Source organism: Phaethon aethereus (assembly GCF_964289735.1).
Source record: "Phaethon aethereus genome assembly, chromosome: 3".
Taxonomy (NCBI): Eukaryota; Metazoa; Chordata; class Aves; order Phaethontiformes; family Phaethontidae; genus Phaethon; species Phaethon aethereus.
Genome location: NC_138576.1, coordinates 108,063,910 through 108,077,151, shown reverse-complemented (window position 1 = coordinate 108,077,151; position 13,242 = coordinate 108,063,910). Strand labels below are relative to the sequence as shown.

The 13,242-nt window shown below is 39.3% G+C and overlaps 1 protein-coding gene across 6 annotated transcripts in view; it reads right to left on the bottom strand.

Annotated features, from left to right (window-relative positions):
• MARK1 (microtubule affinity regulating kinase 1) overlaps positions 1-13,242 on the bottom strand; it is a gene marked incomplete at both ends in the record, with an annotated part of 60,819 nt that overhangs the window by 22,990 nt on the left and 24,587 nt on the right. For 5 of the 6 annotated variants that reach the window (XM_081997511.1, XM_081997512.1, XM_081997513.1 and 2 more), the window contains 4 exons: positions 303-359; positions 1,348-1,418; positions 2,415-2,480; positions 3,625-3,673. In XM_081997511.1, coding sequence (XP_081853637.1) covers positions 303-359; positions 1,348-1,418; positions 2,415-2,480; positions 3,625-3,673 — 243 coding nt within the window. The remainder of the gene's footprint in view (positions 1-302; positions 360-1,347; positions 1,419-2,414; positions 2,481-3,624; positions 3,674-13,242) is intronic. The other variant, XM_081997516.1, reaches the window with a different exon arrangement.

Sequence of the window (13,242 nt, the reverse complement as noted above, 5' to 3'; positions counted from 1 at the left end):
CTGACTGGTATTATTGAACTTCTGCAGCTTCAGAGTGTAGATATCTGCATACCAGCAAGTATAATTCTTTGGAGAACATTCTTTTTCTTAAAGCCAAAACAGGAATGAAAGTAACACATGTTCTATTCTTGTCTCTCCCCTGTTCCAACAGGCAAACTACATTATTTTTGTGCTTCAGCAAATTGAGAATAAAATACAAGTGGTAATTCTCTTATTCATATGTTTGAGGCAGAGACCATGCCAAGGACAAGTGAAATTAAGTCTATACTGTCACCCAGCAAAATGAAAAAGTAACAGCCTACCTTAAGATCACGATGAACTATGCATTTCTGATGACAGTACTGCACAGCAGACACAATCTGAAACACCAAGATGATCAGTGAAATATTTTATTTCAATCTCAGTATAAGTTTTCATATATAATTGAGTAGTTTTGGCTCCTGATGATCCAGTACAAACATAAGGAATTAATAAAGCTTTCATTTTAGAAATATTAATGTCAGTTTCATTAAATACAAATACTAGAACTAAAAAGTCCCTAAAAGCAGCTCATTTTCTTATTGAAAAAAAAAAAGTTTAATACATACTCCTCAAGATAAACAGAAGAAACATCTATTTTAAATGCAGATCACCCAATAGCAATAATTATAGAAGGAAATTATTCCAGCCCCCAACCCAACAGCCAGATGTAGCAGCTCAGATTTTATCTTCTGAAATATTTGCAGCATATCTCTGCAATTCACCTCTAACAGAATAGTTCATTCAACATTTTCATATATATCTTTTACATATCTGTAACAAAACCCCAGTCTGAAATAGCAAGTTAAAAGCAGTTTCTTTACATGTTAATTATATACCATAATTCTAAAAAAATACCAAATTTTGTTTACTTATCTAAAACTTTTCACAAAATAATCACTAAGAACAGGGTAAAAAAAAGATTAAGATGAGAAAGTTTGCAGCAAGAATATAAAAACCTGTTACAGAATACCCTTCATACAACACAATGTGACATGACACAGCAATACCCTGTATCAACATCTCCAGACAGAACATCTGTTAAACTCTAAAATATTCAGAAAAGGATTAAAACCTCAACTGAGTCACAATAAAAAATGTGGCTCTTAGGAATATCCACTAAAGAAGAACGTAAAACAGTCTTACTATTTTTAGATAGTACGTAGGAAGCAGATATTTTTCTCTTCAGGGATTTTTTCCACTCCAGCTTTAATAAACATTATCACAACAATTAATTTTTTTTAAAGTAAAAGAAGTATGCTCACACTCACATCTATCTGAAAACACCATAAATAGAAACAGAAGAAAGAGTGAATGTTAATTTCATACCTGCCTGAATTTTGCACGAGCCTCTTTCTCTTTCATTCTTCCATGTGCAACTAGGTAGTCAAACACTTCTCCTGACCATGACAAGGACAAAACATCAGTCCTATTGCCCAGGTTTTATTTTTGACTGTCATGCACAATCAAGTCATGCTTGAAAACAGTCCTCCCCCCTCCAGCCCTTCTTGAAGGGAAAGGAAATAAAAGCAGCCAGGAAATTGTTTGCATAGGATTTAATTTTTCAGACATGTAAAAGTCAAAAAGTATAAAAATGGAACCCTTCATACTAAGGCTTCTTCAGTTTTTAAAATAAGTTATTTAAAAACCACTGTGAAACAAACAAACAAGAAAAAGAACTTCAATCATGAAAGACATTTATATTGCATGTAAGACACACTGGGAAACAGGCAATGTCTTATGCACCAGATCTGTTTTGCATATCTCTAGCTGTTTCACTTAACAGTATCTGTATTACTTCCATTCTTCCTTTTTGTTCTTTTTATCTAAAGCTGCTCAAACGCCTTTCAGATCCTCATCTTTGCACTGTCTGATGAGCAGCCTTTCCTAGCTGGTCACTAGCCCTGTGCTGGATTCCCTTCCCACATTCAAACATTTGCCATTCAGATGCTAAGCAGCTTTTCAAGCAGGCACCCACTATTCCTCTCACTCTCCATATTCCTGCCGGTCCCCTTTCCCATGTTCCTTATTCCCATCCCCAGGACCTGCCTCTCTAAGTGCTTTGGCACACATTTGCAAGATAAAATGAGGCACCAGTTCTTGCCTAAAGATAGCAGATAAATACCGAGTCAAGTTTTTGCCAGAATCGGCACCACATTATCTCCTGATATCCCAGCAGAAACCTCACAACAGTAACTACCCTTAAGCGCAAACTTAATCGGTTGCTTTACAGAGCACGATGCAAGCAAGAAAGTCTGCCCTGGGACTTCTGCTAGGACTGTTGCGAAAGCCAGACTGGGATAACCATAAAATCCTTAAATTGTTCCTAGGCATGCAACCAGCACGGCTTTCTGTATTTCAGTTTATCCTTAAAGCAGAATTAAGAATCCACTTACCCCCACTGGCATATTCCATTACCAAATACAATGTCTTTTCAGTTTCAATAACTTCAAATAATTTTACTGCAAGAAAAATGAATGAGAGAGAAATTGCAGCACGGAGCAAAAGCACAGCACAAACAAAAAAGCCTTCCTCATGAAGCGAGTATAATTTATGGACAGTGATAACACTAAACCATATGAACAGTTTATACTCTTTTGGTTAGCATTCTTTTGAGGAGGGGAAAAGCAAAATTAATTTCTGAATCGTGGTTGAGAATAAAGCATATTAATTCACAATTTTCTCAGAAGTTTATGCACACTGTACAAACAAGTTCATGCTGAAATTAGTGTTTAATTTGACACAGACATCTTTAAGATCATACAAACCTTCCCTGTTTCACTAGTAAACTGCTGCCAGTTAGAAATCTGAGATTCTGGCCAACTAAAAACAGAGTGGATACCAGAAACATTAAGTCTGAAAGACTTTCCTCAAATTGTAGTAGGAACCACTCAGTTAAAACAAACACACCCCCCACTGCCACCCCCGAGAAAACAAAAAACAGCAGAAGCTAAGAATGCTGGAAAAGTAACAAGCAATTCAAGGGATGAGAAGGGAGTGCCTAGCATGTAATAACTTGTACACCTCGTCCATACCTTGTATGCAACAAGCCCTCTGGCCGATTCAGGACCATTAACTGTCTCTGGAACAAGACTGTCCAGCCCTCCTCAGCCAGAAGAATTGTCATCACAAAGTAGGGCCCTGAAGCTGTGGGGTAGGTGAAAGAACTAAAGCAGAAAGGGACAATTACATACTTTGTAATTCTCATTTTCTGGAAATATCAGTTGGCAGGAGTCTTTCTTAGGCTGAACTAATGGAGTTTTGCTATTTTCACCTAAGAAACTCATGCTTTATGGCCTCAAGAGTAATTTCAATGAACAGAGGGGGAGTTGGGGCCCTCAACAGACCGGAGCTCTCAGCATCTCCTGCATTGTCTAAAGGGTTTCCTGGACTAGAGCAGTTTATCTCCCAAGAACAAAATTCTTGCTTCAAGCAGAGTCAATAAAGGAGGTGAGACAATGAAGCATTTACTGAATGCTCACTGCCCTATTGTCTCAAAAAAGTTTAACAAACAAAAGCATAGCTGTAAAGTACATTCAAATAAAGCCAAAGAGAGTAAAGTGTAAACAGTATAAAAAAAAGTTTGCAGAAATGCAGGGCTCCTACCAATATTGGGATGATTCAGTATCTTCATTATTCGTACTTCTCGAAACAACTGTCAAGGAAGCAAGACAATTTTCTTAGAGTGTGTTTATTAGGGAGAAGTTACACAAGATATGCAATTTTAGATGGCAAAGGGGAGCAGCATAAGCCACAGAAAGCAGCGTTAGTATAAAATATAGATAAATATAGTGCCATGAACTCCAGAAAATGTAATCTACATCTTATATATAACAATAATGGCTACCAACTACATAACAAAAACAGACTAATTTTTAAGCTTTATACAAAGAGACACAGATAAGTTCCATAGCCCTTTCTGGAGCTTCACATTGAACAAATCCAACAGATTATTCACACAAGTTTTTGTTATGTCTTTGCTCAGATTTCTTTGGTGACTGGTAAGCTCAACTAACTACCCTGAACCCGTATATAACTGCAGGTGCAAACACAAGGTGCAGTACTACAGAAAAGTCACACATGCAGATATTAATATGGGATTAGATACCAGGAATCCTGACATCCCCCAGTCCTGCTGCTCCACAGAGGTGAAGTGGGTGAGTTCACTTCTCACAGCTACCAAATTTTACACCGGGTCACAAACAGCAGTGTCCCCTCTCCCCTCAGCAAGGCCTAAAGGTTTATGATTGATGAAAGTCTGTTTTATGATCAAGTCATATAATTATAAACAATTGGACAAACTTATAGCCCTAAATGTATGTACTCAAGACAATGGTGGGTTTACTTCAATTTTGTTTTGTGGGGGGTTTTTTGGGGAGGGAGGGGTGTTTGGGGTTTTTTTTTTGTTGTTTGTTTGTTTTTTTTAAACCAGAAACAAGAGGTCTTTGCTCTTAAATTTCTAGACTAACCTAGGGGCTCAAAAGGAAGAAGGCAAATGAAAGGAATCCAAAATGACTACATAGTTCTGTTACTTGAAGCTGTCAATACTGATAAGTTTGCACTGATTTACTTCAAGCGAACAGCACATCCCCATTGTCAAATCTATTTACTGTGCCATGTGCTCTTTAGCCCTGTATTGGGCTGAAGCAGGATGCTGAAATGAAGGAAGAAAAGCTCACTGGCTTCACCGTAATGCTTAACCATTTTGGAAACATCTTAGCACTAGTCCTCCTTATAGAGAAACTTGGCTCAGTGCAGAAGGGCATTACTGCTGTTTTGCTTGTCTGATGTCTCAGAGGACATCTTTCCCTCCATTTTCAAAATTAGTCCCATTTGTTCAGATGCTGCTTTTGCAAAAGGGTACAATGATGCAAAGCAGAGACCAAACACCTCAAAGATTAGCACTTTAGTTTCTACTTTATGATGGCTGAGGCTACAAGTTGAGAAACTAAAATTCTTTTGCTTAGATAACACTGATTTTTTTTTTTACTCAGTTGCTGTAATTTAGTCATAACATTTCTAAAATTCGTTTATTCGACAAGACTAGAGAGCAACACCTTTTTGAAATTCAGCTTTTGATCAAGTAATATTATTGCAGTTCTATGTTTACATTATTTAAGTATCTCAAGCTAGTTACTATCCACTTGCCCTATAATTGCCATTAGAACAATTTCAGAAGGAAGCAAAGACTAGAAAAGCATTTCTCTGAGAAAACATGAACGATATGATGCAGTTTGCTTGCGTTCAAAACGTTGCACATGGGTATGTAATACTATGCACTAGAATTAACTTTTGCAACAAATTCAAATACTTAGAAAAACAAAAAATGCTCAAAGAACAGCCTAGTATGATGTTTATTTCATGGGAATAGATGGCTTTATGAGCATGCAAGAATATTTGCTAAAGAAAAAGTTTCTCAGGTAAATCAATATCAATTAGTCAGAAGCTAACATCTAAACCAATAGATGGTACAGCTTCAGAAGAGCTTTTATGCAGGTATGTGGAAAAGTGCAATTCCTGCCAGAAGATTGGAAAGATACTTCATAAATTAACAGCATTCATGCTAGTATAAAAGTTACAGCAATGAATGCATGTCTTCATAGGCAATATTAAAATATTAGACTTCTATAAATAAAATTATTTCCAATCTAGAAAAAAGACCATTAAGAAACACAATTTTACATGTAATATGAAGCACATAGTAATTGCAACAAAAAGTGCAGTATTCTATTCAACATTCTCACAGCATTCAGAAGTTTACCAATTGGTTTAAGATTCAAATTGATCTCACTGTGAAATTTTATTCCACATAACATGTAATTTTTCCTTCCAAAAAGGAAAAAGCCTATTAAGAAACAGACATAAAAATGTATTTTTCTCAAGACAGAATATTACTGACCTCTAGCCTAATGCAGATAAATGTTTCTTTCATATAAAAGTATTTGCTCCGGTTCTGAATAGAAGACATCACCAAGACCCAAAGCATGGGCTTAGGTTTATGCCACACAAATGCCAATAATTTTTTTTTCGTCTTGTATTATATGTTCTGTTGATTAGATGTTTTCTCTGAAAACTGAAGCATGTGTTCTCATACAAAAGCAAATACACAGCCCTGGCAGTCATAATGAGTATCTCAAGAGGAAGCATTTAGTCTCAACTTTTTGAAAGAAAGCAGCTATTCTAAGGCAAATTCTGAATGAACTTAAACTCACAAGGTGAAGTTGGGTATTTTCTTACTGGTTAGTGGCTCTCAGGTGTGTTTTGTGTTTGTTTGGGGTTTTTGACTCAAAGGCACTTTTAATTCTGGTTGAAATGCGTGCGCATGCTTAAAGCAAGAACAGGACGAGGCTGAAGCAGCCCAGAACTGAAACTACTGCAGGTTGCCTTCTTCATGGGGAGATCCATGTTCGTTTGACAGTTCATGTTTTGCAGTTGTTGGCATTGGCTTCAGACAAGTTTCCAGCAGTTGTTTACCTGGTGCAGTTCTTATGCAGGTAACCAATGTTTTTCGACTTGCTTCTGAAGTAACTCGGGTCTAGGCATCTTCCGAATTAGGCAGACATAACTTAGTTATGTAGCATAAGTCAAACAGCTTTGCTAAAGCTGCTTGGCGTGGCGGATACCTTCCAACGCAGAAATTGTTTGAAAGGCTGAAAGAACTGAAATTATGGAATAGCATTGCTTAGAGAACACAGCCACACTACACCTTGTGTAGTTCCTGGCCCATACAGTCCAAGGGGATGTGCATGGGTCTTTCAATGTGGAGTGGGAAGAAAGAGTAGGGAACCTTATTTGAATGCAGATGTTCAAAACAGCAGACGGAAATTGGGCAAATTAACTGTTTTCTGGAGTGCTAGTGTATATTCAGGATTTTATATGGTCCAGTATAAATGCACATTTATACCAATTAAGAAAATGCCAATATTTAATGCTCTACCCTCCAATTTTCTCTCCCAAGAGAGAAACAATCTAAGAAAACCCTTGAACAATGGATAACACTTGCATAAGAGTGTTAACAGTGTCCAAGTATTAGGGTAAACTAACTTATACTGCAACTCTGCCTTCCATGGAGCACTACTTTGGGATAAAACTTACTCCCCGCCCTCCCCCCCTTTGCTCTTGCAGAAGTATAGTGGTCATTAACACTCATTATGTCAATACCTATGTATCTGTAAATAGAGGTATCTCAACAAGTCACTATACACATCAGTAAAACCCAGGATACCTCTAAATGCAAAGGAAGAGATATATTACAACAAGACCATACTTATTTCCTACAGAGCCAAGTTTGTTAATTTTGGATAAATCTGGACAGAACAGTGAGATTAGTTTTCCCTTTGCTACAAGGTGAGCTGCAGGATCATAGAATGATCTATTTTACTGTTTAAAAGTAGCACTTTCAGAATTCAAGCACACTCTTATTTTCTTCAGCAGCAGTGTGCTGCTCTCTCAGGTGTAAGATATCCCTGACTTCTCTTCCCCCGCCCCACATTTATAGGACCATTCTTCATTCTTAACAAAGTGCTACCATTCAAAAAAAACTCTTGAACAAGCATCTCCTTGTAGCAAATGTGTTCTAGCCTCAATAGCTTCCCTTATAGCAGAGAACAGCCAGCACCATACTCAATTCATTTAACTTCACAGAATCACAGAATCATTAAGGTTGCAAAAGAGCTTTAAGATCATCAAGTCCAACTGTTAACCCAACACCACCATGTCCACTAAACCATGTCCCTTGTACCTACGGAAAAGGCACAAGGCTTGAAAATTTGATTCCTGTTTTTCTCATTTCATTTTTTCAGGGCACAGACTGCAGAAAATACAAAGATCTTCTGCAACACCATTGCCAACACTTCTACTTGCTATCAGGTTGACATCTACAATTAAGGTTTACTATTTTAAGTCACTACAATCAAACTAAAAATCTTCAGTTAAACAAGGCTTTTTCCTGCTTTGAAAGACATGCTTGAATGCTTCTCTAGTTTCTAAATCATTACTGAGAAGGGATGTTGCAAAAAAAATCATAGCTTTCAATCAATAGGTAACATATTGAAATTGTTCCAAGTTTTCTACCATTTATTTCTATCCTGCTTTTCTTAATAGAAAGGACCTAAGTTTGACGCTTTAGATATGTTTAAAGGATAAAAAGAAGCTCACTGACCTCTAAAAAGTGAAAATGTGGAAATGCCACTTGCTAATGAAGCCTATTAAGAAAAAAAGCACCTTCTGCTCCACTGGCAGTTTGCAGAAGAGCAGCAGAATGCTATTTCAGAAAGATCCCTAGTGAAGACAGTAAAAGCCAACACTTTAAATGTGGCAGACATGCAGAAAATAGAACAGCTATTACAATATAAATTCTAGTTATGATGAAACCCAAATACTTACATTTGGGAACAGATTACAATCATGACAGTGGAAAAAGCTAAGTCAGTACAGTATGTTACTATCAAGACAGCAAGTTCACAAAAAAAGCCAGCTCGGTCTTCTAAACAGGTGCTGAATAAGATGGGAACCATATACTGAACAAATTGAAAACAAAATAAAAGGCAGTGCCCTTAATTCAACACTATTTATCTATTTAAAGAGGTAGATGCCCCAAGGCGAGAAATATAACATGACTATCACACTGCATGCACAAGGATGCAAAATTAAAAGTTACCAACGTAGCTTACTTGTGTCATCTCCTAACATTTGATGATTTAAGTTAAAATAACTGTCTGCAAAGTACCCTTTCCATACTATATGGCATAAATAACATTGGAGAGTGGCTAAGAACAAACTAAACACTTTCTCTGCATTCATATCCATGACTAACTACAGACACAGCTTGTATGACACTTTCAGCAACTGAAGTATGTGCTCAAATATTTCTGTTTACTAAACAGAACACTGCATGAGAAGCTATGATGCCTCAACTCATTTTACTTAATTAGGTCAGTAGCAAGTACTAGGGCAAAACCTACCTGCACATCACTACCCCTTGTTCTTGTAGGGGACTTCAATCTACCAGACATCTGCTGGAAATATAACACAGCAGAGAGGAAACAGTCTAGGAGGTTCCTGGGGTGTGTGGAGGATAACTTCCTGACACAGCTGGTGAGTGAGCCCACCAGGGGAGGTGCCTTGCTGGACCTGCTGTTTACAAACAGAGAAGGACTCGTGGGAGATGTGATGGTCGGAGACTGTCTTGGGCTTAGTGACCACGACATGACAGAATTCTCAATTGTGAGCGAAGTAAGGAGAGGGGTCAGCAAAACCGCTACCATGGACTTCTGGAGGGCAGAGTTCGGCCTGTTCAGGTCACTGGTTGAGGAAGTCCCTTGGGAGACAGTCCTGAAGGACAAAGGGGTCCAGGAAGGCTGGACAGCCTTCAAGAAAGAAATCTTAAAGACACAGGAGCAGACGGTCCCCATGTGCCGTAAGAAGAGCTGGTGGCCTGGCTGAACAGGGAGATTTTGCTGGGGCTCCGGGAAAAGAAGAGAGTTTATCACCTATGGAAGAAAGTGAAGGCAACTCACGAAGAGTACAAGGATCTCATTAGGTCAAGCAGGGACAAAATTAGAAAGGGAAAAGCCCAGCTAGAGCTCAGTCTGGCCACAGTTGTAAAGGATAATAAAAAAAAAATGCTTCTACAAATATATTAACAACAAAAAGAGAGACACGGAGAATCTCCATCCCCTACTGGATATGGCGAGGAACATTGTCTCCAAGGATGAGGACAAGGATGAAGTATTTAATGCCTTCTTTGCCTCAGTCTTTAATAGCCAGTCCAGGTATCTGCAGGGTATTCAGCCCCCTGAGCTGGAAGACGGGGATGAAGAGCACAATAACCCGCTCATAATCCAGCAGGAAGCAGTTAAGGACCTGTTAAGACACTGGACACCCACAAGTCTATGGGGCCTGATGGGATCCACCCAAGAGTACTGAGAGAGCTGACAAAGGAGCTTGCCAGGCCACTCTCCATCATTTATCAGCAGTCCTGGTTAACAGGGGAGATCCCAGAAGACTGGAGGCTTGCCAATGTGACACCCATCTACAAGAAAGGCCAGAAGGAGGATCCTGGGAACTACAGGCCTGTCAGCCTGACCTCCATACCAGGGAAGATCATGGAGCGGTTCATCTTGAGGGTGCCCACAGGGCATGTGAAGGACAACCAAGGGATCAGGCCCAGCCAGCATGGGTTCATGAAAGGTAGGTCCTGCTTGACCAACCTGATCTCCTTCTATGACCAGGTGACCCACCTAGTGGATGAGGGAAAGGCTGTCGATGTTGTCTACCTGGACTTCAGTAAAGACTTTGACAGCGTCTCCCACAGCATTCTCCTGGAGAAACTGGCGGCTTGAGGCTTAGACAGGTTTACTCTTCACCGCGTAAAGAACTGGCTGGACAGCCAAGCTCAGAGAGTCGTGATGAATGGCGTTAAATCCAGCTGGCAGCCGGTCACAAGCGGTGTTCCCCAGGGCTCGGTTCTGGTGCCAGTCTTGTTCAATATCTTTATCGATGATCTGGATGAGGGAATCAAGTGCTCCCTCAGTAAGTTTGCAGATGACACCAAGTTGGGTGGGAGTGTTGATCTGCTGGAGGGTAGGAGGGCTCTGGACAGGCTGGATCGATGGGCCAAGGTCAACTGTATGAGGTTTAATAAGGCCAAGTGCTGGGTCCTGCACTTCAGTCACAACAGTCCCATGCAACAACTACAGGCTTGGGGAGGAGTGGCTGGAGAGCTGCCCGGCAGAAAGGGACCTGGGGGTGCTGGTTGACAGCCGGCTGAACATGAGCCAGCAGTGTGCCCAGGTGGCCAAGAAGGCCAACAGCATCCTAGCCTGTATCAGAAATAGCGTGGCCAGCAGGAGTAGGAAAGTGATCGTGCCCCTGTACTCGGCACTGGTGAGGCTGCACCTCAAATACTGTTTCAGTTTTGGGCCCCTCACTACAAGAAGGATGCTGAGGTGCTGGAGCGTATCCAGAGAAGGGCAACGAAGCTGGTGAGGGGTCTGGAGCACAAGTCTTATGAGGAGTGGCTGACGGAACTGGGGGTGTTCACTCTGGAGAAGAGGAGGCTGAGGGGAGACCTTCTCACTCTCTACAGCTACCTGAAAGGGGGCTGTGGGTGTTGGTATTGGTCTCTTCTCCCAAGAAACTAGTGATAGGATGAGAGGAAATGGCTTCAAGTTGCGCCAGGGGAGGTTTAGACTGGATATTAGGAAAAATTTCTTCAAAAGAGTGGTCAAGCATTGGAACAGGCTGCCCAGGGAGGTGGTGGAGTCACCATCACTGGAAGTGTTCAAAAAACGTGTGGATGTGGTGCTTCAGGGCATGGTTTAGGGGGCATGGTGGGTTGACAGTTGGACTTGATGATCTCGAAGGGCCCTTCCAACCTTAATGATTCTGTGGTATCCTTTATTATAGTGAATGGAAAGGGGACAGTTTTGTGAATGACCCTGTGCCTAAGATCACTGCATATTTGATTAGTAATAATCAATTGTGATTGAAGGCCTAAAAGTTTTGTTGACCTGTGTACAATTTACCAGCTTTGAAGTTCTAGAGACTGCCCTCTTAACTACAGTAATTTAGATAGGTTCAAACTCAGGAGTGGCATTTTTGTGGCAATAACATACTCCAGCATTCCTCTACAAACATTCTTTAGAAAAGTGTCTGTTCCTATTAAAACAATACTACTATCACTGCTTCCCATCCCCAACATTACCTCTTGAAGAAAAAATTGACTACTTAACAATCCTATGCACAGTATAACCTCAATGACAAAATTATGAAAATTCACATTACAGTGACACTATATAGTACATAAAGAATCACAAACTTTATCTAACATCTCTGCAGAAAGAAGAACAATGATTGTGATTTCATAGAACAGAACAGGAACATATTTTTATTGTTTTATTTACAATACGCAAATGACCTATCAAAATACTGACAGATGAAGTAATTCCAAGCATGCTGATGAACCACTCTCCCACCCTTACTTACTTTAGAAGACTACAGTTGCCTGAGTGAGTGTGCAAAAACTGTGCTTAAGCTTACTTAAAAGCTTTCCGGGAATCAATATACAGTTTCACTCAAAATTCTCAGAAGCTGAAGACTTTCAGAGATTATTATTTTCCTGAAATTTACAATTCTGAAAATTACAATCAGGATGTGACAAAGGAGAACTTTATACCAATAAATAATCACGCTTTCCAGTGTAAGCAGAAGGTGCATGGGATAAATATTTCTGGAAGTTATCGAAGAAGAGTGGAATTATGATTAAATCACTAAATTTAAGTTCTGCAATAAGCTGCTTCTAGCTGTACCTAAAATTGCTTCTCTTGTCATCAGCTTCCCACTCAAAAAACAAATAGCAGCAATGTCCTATTACAAGGGTATTTTGTGTACTGCTTGTGCAGTGCCACAACATCTTTTTCAGGCTATGAAAGTTTCATTTATAGTTGGAATTATTTTTAACCAATTATTGAATATTTTTGTGTGAAATACAACTTATTTATTCTTAAAGCAATTATCCCACAAGATAAGTTTTTCATGCTTAGCTTTCCAGAAAGTTTTAACATTTTTCACCCTCCCATTATTCAACAATGAGACAAACTCACCTAGCTCTCCAAGTGTAAATACCAAGCTATGTAGGAAACAAGCTACGTGAGGAGTACAGGATTTCCCCAATATGCTCTGTCACATACTGCCTCTGTAGGTCCCTCTTCACTAGCTCAAATATTAGCAAAGATATTTGCTTAATGTAGGATATAGAACTTAAGGACAGCAAAGCTTTTACATGGACTCTGCACAGTAGGTTGAATTTAAAAAAAAAATCCTGAAGAACTCGTACTCAAACAAAAATACTACAAAAGAGAAATTAAAGCAAATAAATCAAAGGAAAAGAAATTAAAGCAAAGTTGTTTGTAACTCCCCATAACCAAAGTTACACAATAAAATAAATGTAACAGCAGCCAGAGATAAAAGAACAGCAATAAGCCCTAGCCTCTTTCTCTCATTCTACAGCTACAGACAGTAGCAGTCCAGTATTTTGTAAACAAAAGTATCCCAAATTTTTATAACCGGCAACCTCCAGGAGGACAATACAACATTTCTGTGCTTCAGCCAAAACCAAACATATGCATAGTTAAATAGTAAAAAAACTCCAAACCAAACAAAAAAAACCAACCCAGGGTTTTAGTAAAACATGTATCACAACAGTTATGAAGGACTTCTGAA